Source organism: Sphaeroforma arctica, assembly GCF_001186125.1.
Source record: "Sphaeroforma arctica JP610 unplaced genomic scaffold supercont1.415, whole genome shotgun sequence".
In the NCBI taxonomy this organism is placed as follows: Eukaryota; class Ichthyosporea; order Ichthyophonida; genus Sphaeroforma; species Sphaeroforma arctica.
In genome coordinates, this window is record NW_014040143.1 from 62669 (window position 1) to 72154 (window position 9486).

At 44.7% G+C, this 9486-nt stretch overlaps 2 protein-coding genes across 2 annotated transcripts in view; one reads left to right on the top strand and one right to left on the bottom strand.

Annotated features, from left to right (window-relative positions):
* SARC_06039 (hypothetical protein) overlaps positions 1-2261 on the top strand; it is a 3409-nt gene extending 1148 nt beyond the window's left edge. Inside the window, exons 2-4 of the mRNA XM_014300079.1 lie at positions 306-461; positions 1442-1640; positions 2163-2261. Of these exons, the coding sequence (XP_014155554.1) occupies positions 306-461; positions 1442-1640; positions 2163-2227 (420 nt within the window). The 3' untranslated portion in view covers positions 2228-2261. The remainder of the gene's footprint in view (positions 1-305; positions 462-1441; positions 1641-2162) is intronic.
* Positions 2262-3003: 742 nt separating this feature from the next.
* Positions 3004-9486, bottom strand: part of SARC_06040 (sodium/hydrogen exchanger 3) — a gene marked incomplete at its 5' end in the record, with an annotated part of 10232 nt that continues 3749 nt past the window's right edge. The window contains 12 exons of the mRNA XM_014300080.1: positions 3004-3192; positions 3404-3526; positions 3855-3966; positions 4278-4432; positions 5087-5177; positions 5501-5583; positions 6009-6148; positions 6661-6724; positions 7490-7556; positions 8180-8303; positions 8661-8746; positions 9212-9309. Of these exons, the coding sequence (XP_014155555.1) occupies positions 3118-3192; positions 3404-3526; positions 3855-3966; positions 4278-4432; positions 5087-5177; positions 5501-5583; positions 6009-6148; positions 6661-6724; positions 7490-7556; positions 8180-8303; positions 8661-8746; positions 9212-9309 (1218 nt within the window). The remainder of the gene's footprint in view (positions 3193-3403; positions 3527-3854; positions 3967-4277; positions 4433-5086; positions 5178-5500; positions 5584-6008; positions 6149-6660; positions 6725-7489; positions 7557-8179; positions 8304-8660; positions 8747-9211; positions 9310-9486) is intronic.

Sequence of the window (9486 nt, forward strand, 5' to 3'; positions counted from 1 at the left end):
TACGTACGTACACACCACACACACACACACACACACACACACACACACACATATATATATATATGTATAACTATATATCATGAACCACACATTAATTTGGGCTCAGTGAATGCTTATTATAATATCATCTGGACTGAAAGGTTGTATATCTATATTTTCATTGATTTGTCGGATTCAGCACTGCTTTTTTGGACCTTATCATTCACTTCGCATCGATGAACCTAATGGTCTTTTGCGATGCACTTGAAAAGAAACATTATTATTTTTACTTATGAAACGAATATATCTGCGATAATTGATTACAGAACGTACAACCGACCATCAAGCCTTCCCCTCAATACTCTGAAGTAACTAAGGTTACGACGGGTGCGTTCGGAGTCCACGATACTTTAAGAAATGGACAGGGTCATGCACTCAGCCATGCTGATAACGCGCATCCTGTGGAGTTGATGCAGAAGCAGGTATCTTATTTTTAAGCTTGGATTATATGATTTTCTGTCGTTATCATACAATACAGTGAAGTCGTGTACGCACATTCGTTTAGTATTTGGCGCGATGGTGGGTAGAATGCAATAGCCTAAGCGAGACCTGTGTGAATACTGCGGTTTTTGGCACAATACTGCATAGTCGACCCCTTGCTTCTTCTGCTGTATTTGTTGATGGCTGCCGCCGAGTTTCTCAATACGGCAATACGATGATACACCTAATCATTCCTACAACACTGACGCATTTTTTTGTGTGGTATTGTGCTACCTCGTGCCACCGTCGTATTCGTGAACCACAATGGCGCACGGGTACTCTTGTTCGTACAAATTCATTCTAAATGTGTGACGTGTTCGTTGCGAAGCGAACTCATGCGATGATAGACCAATTTAAATACTACAGAGCAATGGGTTATCGCTGTACGACGATACAAATCGATGTGCAGCGATTGATGCTTTTCCGAGACAGTGTAAAGTGGCTTCCCAGCGATACAGACAATGCGAGGCTGGGCTCATTCAGACGAGACGTGGCAATTAGATTGAAGCGAATGATTGGTCTCAAGCGACATAGCACTAATCATATCTCATTGTTTGGTTAGAAGCTCATTGTTTTCCGAAGGGTGTCTGGTACGGGCGACTCTGCACAGTAGAATTGAAGACATGTTCGATATGGGTTGTTGTACGGGTCAACAACACGAGCGCGCAAGCTTAGGCTGTTTGAAGTGTCAGAAGCATGTCTATGCGATCTCAAGTAGGCGTCCTCAGGGTTAGAGACATTCATACTGATTTGAAACGGATGTTCGTGAAACGCTTCAACTTGACATTCATCTCATATTTATGCTCATTTCAATTGTATGCATCACCTGGTATATTATATATCAAACCTATAGGCAGGATGTTGAACTGTGTATCTCTTTATAAACTGATTAGTCTTTAATTTGTCACCTTAACTTACACAGACCAAGGTATCTCAGAAACAACTCCGTCTGCAGATGTTGCGTGACGTACAGGGTCTGCACGCCCCCATGCGCCTCACCACAGAGCGAGCCTTGATTAGCAAGCCACTGCACCACATGCCGTGCATCACTACCTCCAACATTGCGCTGGAAACCTTTGACAACACAGACGAGTTCATCGACTACACCGATTACCTGAACGGTACGTCGCTTGTTACCGTGTCTCTTACCTTTACATTTGTGTTGTACCCGGTCGTACTGACGACTCTGCTGGGCGTACACGCTGCAGTGTCATTTGTACATGCTTTGGATGCGAAGGGTTCGCTGACTTGGTGATGTATGTAATATTTTCAGCGTGTTTGTGCCATGCATGGACTGCTGCGTGATTGTGCGTAAACGCATTGCATTTTGCCTCGGACAATGATACACGAATAGATATTTCATATGCAAACGTAAATTTCGATGTCTTGTTAACGGTTCTGCCCTGGATCACAGTACCAGTTAAATACCCGGTATCGTCCAACTACAGTGCAATTATATCCTCGCTTTTGAGTACAGCTGCAGTAGCTATTTGGGGTTCTCCGCTGTAGCGCGTAGTTCCGAACATTGTATTATTCCTTTTCATTGGAATATACGCTTTTACTTCGGCCCTCATGCTATTCTTTGTCATTGCTGTCACCATGCTCATATTCTCACTGTGCAATACGCGAACATATATCTGCAGATCCACGAGACGCCCCAGAGATGGGCGATCCCCACATCATGATGGAGTATAAATTGAAAATGTAATTAAATAAATAGTACTTGAATGTGGTAAATACGCTATGTGCGTGTGCAAAACTTGGCAGCTGAGCTATCGTGGCCTGTGGTATGCATCATACAAGATATTTTTCTCCATATTTGCAAATAGCCTTTTGATCATCATTGCTCCCTTTAAATGAAAGCCTCAGGCAGCATCAATTGAATAAGGTTTAATTATGTAGCTTATCCTAACTTTTCGCTACCCTGCAGAGATGTACTGAGTTCTATCGCCACAGTCTTGTGTTGGCCACCCAGTATCAACAACGAGCACATGGATGCTGACACTTTTGCAGCTCTCCGGTGTCCGATTGAATAAGTTGCGAATTGCTATCACAGAAATTTAGAATAGATGGGTATCACCTATTATGATTCCCTAAGTGAAATCATATGCCGTTAAGCGTCTTCATTGATGTAAAACAGTGTATTCATGGATGTGTAACAGTGTATTCATGGATGAATACATCCATGCATATATATATATATATATATATCTCCATACGGGTTTTCATTGGACTATATATACATGCATGTATATTATATTATATATATATATATATATATATATATATATTATCTTATATTATATATGTGCGGATTATCTACATCCACAATTACTTAAGCCAATTCATGGTTCAGCTACGGTCGTTTAGAAGCGAGTCATTCTCGGACCGCCGCTCATTGTTGTCGGCTGGCTCCATGACACTGGACATTGAGGAGTTGTCGTGCAGATATCGATTGAAGGACAGTCTTCGCGAACCTCCCCTTAGACGCGCACCTAAGCTGCCACTTTTCTGCCGACCGGCCCGCTATAGTACGACATTTGAAAAGAACGAGTTCAATTCTATTCGTTAGTTCAACGAGTTATTGCCTTTGGGATACTAATTGAAAGGGCTACCTCTCGAACCTCTTCTTGGACGCGAATCCAAACTGCCACTCTTCTGCCTTCGGGCACTCTATATTACGGCACATGAGGAGAATAAGTCAGTACGTTAGTTCAGCAGAACTGTACCGTGTGGACATGTGTACAAGTCGAAACAATTCTAAGTCGACTTCACTTGTTGGCAATGCTATCACAATACCCAGAGGTAAGAATACTTGCAAGTACCTTGAAAAAATTAATCCAGAAATTGGCAATTCCATGAGACTAAGCAATCGTATACATACCACTGGGCTGATTGCGGGGCTCCGCGTGCCATTGGTGCCATAGCTCCTGACACGCGTGTGAGTCAGTGACTGTCGGCGTATGCTCTTTTTTTCCTCGAAATTGGACACGAGATTGAACGTCGCCTGTGAATGAACATCAGTCAAAGATGAGTGCAATAAGATTTGACTTGGCCACTTGGCCACTTTCCGGTATACATTTGTATATTGGTCTTAGTTGGGGGCTCTGTCCATGTCTTCATATCCGCGTTATGGTCGTGTACGGTGCGTATGGGTGTGATGCCCATCAACTGCGATATGTTACTGTTTCATTTAAAAAATGGCATGTCGGAGTTTTACGTCAAATAGCTACTCTCCTAGTTTCGAGTGATAACTGCAAAGTGGCCTCACATCTGTGGCAAAATACACTTGTGGTGGGAGTCTGCTGTGTCGTACTCGATACTGCAACACTCACCTGTGACAACTTGCGCTCTGGCTTGGCGTATCCCGTGAAGTACTGATCTTCAATCTCAACCTCCACGGGCAAAGATCGCACCAGAAACGGCTTCAAATACTTGAGATGTATTCTGCAACGAGACAATGCATCGATATTTTGATACGAATATTATACGAGGTTCTTCGTGCGTGTTATCGATTTGCTTTCAATACAGTGTCAAGTTCCAGTCCAGTGGCGTGTGAAGACTCGATCGATATCAGACACCATTTTGCCAGACTACACCAAACAACGCATCACTGCTAACGAGCCTAAGTGATACAACAATTACTAGTCGCACACTACAACATAGGACTCTGACCAATCCACCATTTCTTCAGTGCTACCATGCAAATCGTACATAGCATGCGCGTGTTCTCAGATCCAAGTCTTGTATGTACGTACTTGTTGTTGAAGAAGCGGTGCACAGCACCGAAACCTGCAGTGTCTTCGTATTCGTACTCGTCCGACTCATCAGCTGTCTTCTCTTCCTCCGGTTCGGCATACGCCCCCGTCATATTGATGTCCAGGTATTGCATGACAGGCAGTACCAGCCCGCCCTACCCGTTTGTTTTTGCCGCAGAATAACACCAAGTTAAAATCGTCATGTAATGCACATCAGGAATATGCTATACACGGTTATAGTGAACCATCAAGCGTGCTTCAGACATCTCTAAAACTGATAACGGATGTGACACAGAATGCCCACGTGCGCCTACTTGGACGATGAGCAAGCCAGACTCGTAAATGCACGGGTTAACCAATCTTAAGAGCAGCACGTGATACTTTCAACACCCTGCGGGGTATAGAACCGATCCACGGCGACTTCAAATGGGGTTGAAGTACACTGTCACCTACCGCAGTATAGCAGATTTGCACACAATCTGTTGCAGCATGCGTGCACACACTCGACACAAGAACTGTCGTGTTATCGAAACCATTTAACACACCCTAACAGACGAAGGTACTGCAACAGACGTGGCACCTGCCAAAGCACAGCAATATACATACATATACATATACATACATACAGCCAAAGCACAGCACAAGCAATCGTATCGGGGACTGAGCTCAAGACTTGTTGGTGGAGGCATAGCACACATGTGCTCTCTCTAACTGGCCCCTAATAGCACCGATACTGAGGCACAAGTCTGAATGGTAAGACAGAGTTATACACACCGTGGCCATACGACTTTAGCACTCCTATCACCTACCTGCACGAAAATGGTGAAAATGATCACGGACGACGTGAGCATGTTGAGCTCGTCGGCGTACTTGGTGCCCTTCTCGGAAATGGGATCGTACCTAGTGAGCAGCAGACAATGGTTAGAGAGGGGACAGAATGTCAGAGATCGCAATCGAGGGATCCTTAGTGGGGACGAATATATAGGTTGTAGATGCTGTACTGCTTACGCCGCATTTAATATGTATTTGTACCTACTAATGCGTGCTACACAGCAAATTAAACAGAGGGGGGCTGTATGCACGTGCGTATTCCTTAAGTTACAATAGTTGAATTGCAGGTACCATATTGAAGTCGGGGACACTACAAGGGTATATAAAGGTACAGTGCGTGTAGAAACATTCAAATACACTCAGCCAACCACACCGAAGGTGGATGCGCATACCTAGGTATGTTCGTCACCAGAGCAAAACCAATAGCACCTCGTAACCCCGAGTACCAGAACATTAGCTGGTTTTTCAACTCCACCTGTGATTGCGGGAAGCAGGAGGAGAGTGGCAGCCTTAAGCGAATTGAATCAATGGATGAATGGGGAATGGTTCTTGAAGCAAAATGTATTAAAAGATGAAATTGTTTGTGTGGTATGTATAAGTGCACGTAATTTAAGTACTGGATTTTGAAGTATAAAACGTTCATGCACAGAACAACGCGATCCAACAAAGAAGACAAAACGAACACAGGACACAGTGAAACTCATCCGACAATACGCGTTTGTGTGCGACCAGTGTATCTTACCTCCCGGAAACGTCTGACTGACATTCGCTTCTATACGACTATCGGTCTTTGGCCTCGCTGTGGCACAAAATACGAAGATACACATATACACGAGCACACGTTTGCGATACAAGTTACGCACGCCTACATTAAAAAAGATAATAAAAAGAAACACATACCTTCTCAATTCGGAACATATTTGCCAGAGGAATGAGAGTGAAGGTCATGACGAAACGGGAGAACACACACGCAGAGATGGCGACCGACACCGCTTTGGCGGTCCAGGTATAAAAGGGCGTGTCCATATACATGGAAAATCCTGCGCGAACAGAGAAGAGTGCACCGTAGTTATGTTCATGAGCGTGAATAGCGTATATGATGATTAGGGTTCTTGTGCTTACGCAAGCACTCTCCTATCCGAAGCTGAACCATCGATGTTTCTCGTTCAGGCCATGCTTGAGAGTTCCTCTCAGGTGTTCTGACTGGATCTTGTTGGTTGAAGACCTGATATCGTGCGAGTGAAGCACTGAAGTATAGTGGCTGATGCATGTCTGAAGATACTTCACCTGGAGGCAAGCGAGACTTCGCACACAAGTCGACAAGAAAAGAAACCCGTTCAACAGCAGCATTGTCTCCGTGGGTGAAAGCAATAGCACGTGCAACCACCGTTTAACGCCAGTGTGTTCCTCATATTACCGACAGCTTATGATGATAGCTCTCAATGTGCACATCGTATCAAGCACAGAGGATTTTGCCGCTAAAGCTATCAGTATAAGAATTGTATCATACCCATATCCACACCCACATATGAACGTTTAAAACATCGCTTACCAAGGTAGACGAAGATGGCGGTCTCCATCGATGAGGCGAGGACCTCAAACGTGAATTCGAGGTGCTATGTGGGGCAGAAGCAAAGATGGGTCAGAAAGCGCTGAATGAACCAGCAAGTGCTAGTGATGAGTATGGCGTAAGTATATGAGGAGATACGCAACAGGTGGTGCACGCAACACCAAGCTATACAGATAAGTACGTCGACTGGCCACAGGCAAAGATCCGACATACAGAGGTGAGAGCGGGCGACTATGCATAGCGATACAAACACGATTTCGTAGTGCACATATACGCACGATATACGAATACAACATACGTATCCATGATTAACAGTCCGGTCAATCTACGAACACATGTGTCATGAATAGTATGGAGGTACATTGCATTTACACGGAGCGAGATGGGTTGGAGCGACTATTACAAGTAGATAAACTGCAGGTATAGTGACGACAACAGAGGTTTGCTGTATTCTTTCTAGATGAGCCGTTCAGAGACTTAAGGCTTACCATGGCTGAATAGGGGACAGGTAGCAACTGGCGGATAACGCATTGCCATGGCATGAATACCCACGACTCAAGTAACCACTGTAGTAGCTCAAGACCTGGATACGCACGAGACTGCAGTACATGTTCTTCTACAATACGACGAGGACTTCAGAGGAGCACAGATGACATTGTATGTGCACAGGACAGGGGCAAAGGCTCGCTTCTGATACCCACCGCTTAGCTAGCAGCATGCACGGCATCAATGACCACTCTGAACACTCGGATAATGAGGTTGTGCGTATGTACAGGCGAGTGGTGGTGTCTTGCAAGTGGGGTTGGCATACCTGCTTAGATTCCAGAGAGATATTGTGCCATGTGTACAGCTGGAACACCAGGGCCTCAAACATCAACCTAATAATGTAACATACAACATATATTTAGACCGCAAAAAAAGGTACGGAAAACCCGGACTTCAAACATCAACCTGATGGTAAAATGTACAACGTTTATTTAAAGGATGCAAACAGGACCGATACCGAGCTTGCAATACGACGGGGGTAGTGTTGGATACACCAACATTAAAAAATCGAATCCCGAGCACTCCGAGAAGTTGTGTTAAGTTTAGGCTTATGGTAAATACCTTCGATGCAATTTAATACACCACTGACATGCATGCCATTGACATGACAAAAACAACGCAATCGATTTGTGGTTTTCAATTGAGTCGATGCCGATAATGATGGTAGCGAGAATGGGCACTGACGCCGACACCTACACACGCATGTGCCATTCAGTGCTTTACAGACGCAATATGGTATGATCACTGTTGTAAAGAGATGCTGAATGCAGCACAGGCGCTTTCTTGGACAGAGCAAAAACACAGGCGATATGGGAAGAGGTTATACTAGGAAGGCTAAAACGGTACACGCGCATCGCTAACAATATATAGGAGTTACGCAAGTGCAGTACACTCAAGTGAAGGGCGTGTAGACTCATATAATGCGCAGCGTTGGTTCATCTACACACACACACACCCGACGATGCCACTCCACTCCAGTGCTTGACACACATAGTATGGGATAAACGACAAGCATGTGATCGCCACCATCTCGGCCTGAGCTCCACCATAGTGGAAAGTTACGTGACGAGTGATGAAGGCTGGAACAGGGAGTTGGATTACATACATGAGCATACTGGCCAGTGAACAGATACAGATATCTAGTTAACGACCATCTGTACCACATAAACCATATAGAACGAGACATTATCATGGAAAGAAAGGTGCTGAATGATGTACTGCATTTTGGCGAGCCCGTGTATGTACAGGGCAATAAAGGTAATTGCACTACCACTAGTTAGTATTCCTGCAGCTTGTCACATTCATATATACAATTAACCAAACAAGAGCAATGCGTGTCATGATTTTCCACGAAGCGCTTGATTGAAAGGAAGCAGACATACGTATGCACAACTCTAACTGAATGCACTTGATTGACAATCAAAGAAGAAACACACCTATCAGCAGGCCGGAGGCAAGGCCAATGAGGGTAGAGCCAAAGAAAACCTTGAAAAACTTGCTCACCATCAAGTTAAAAACCTCCCTGGTAAACGTGCGATTGCAAATTAGTCTTCACCAGGTATAGTGGTCGTTTAGTCCACTGCATGAAGCCATCGGCCGAATCTGGTGCTGCTACTATTATTCGAATAGCTGAAGCGCTGCCCACAAAACTGTGCATCGGCTAATCGTGCAAGGTACACAGGGCGGTCACAGAGCCTATAAAGCAACATAGATGCATTTGCACGTATACTAGTGTCCCGAGTTTGCGGGCGCGAGTGTGGGTGAAAGAACCCGTCACAGACCTTCTAGTCTTCCACTAGAAACAGCGCACACTGTACATCGTAAGGTTTGTATCACCCTTCGGAACACAAAAAACAAGTTAACATCTCCGCCTTCGCCATAGGACCACTCACACTGATGCATGTGGCTAAGATAGTACCGTGCCAGAAGTGGAGGACACGGATGCGTATCATTTGGTCTCTGTTCTGGTTTGTAGTCATACACATACCCGCTCAGTTCAAGATTCAGGAAGTCTTTGGAGGCCTGGAATAGCACCACAGCCACTCCATCATTGGCCATGCTCTCGCCAAACACAATGCAGCTCAGCTGGAAGTTGATGTGTGGGTAGGAGATAGTATATCCATGCTTAGCTTGGGTAGGAGATAGTATATCCATGCTTAGCTTGGGTAGGAGATAGTATATCCATGCTTAGTTTGGGTAGAGCATAATATATCCATGCTTAGTTTGGGTAGGAGATAGTAAATTCTTGCTTAGATTTGGGTA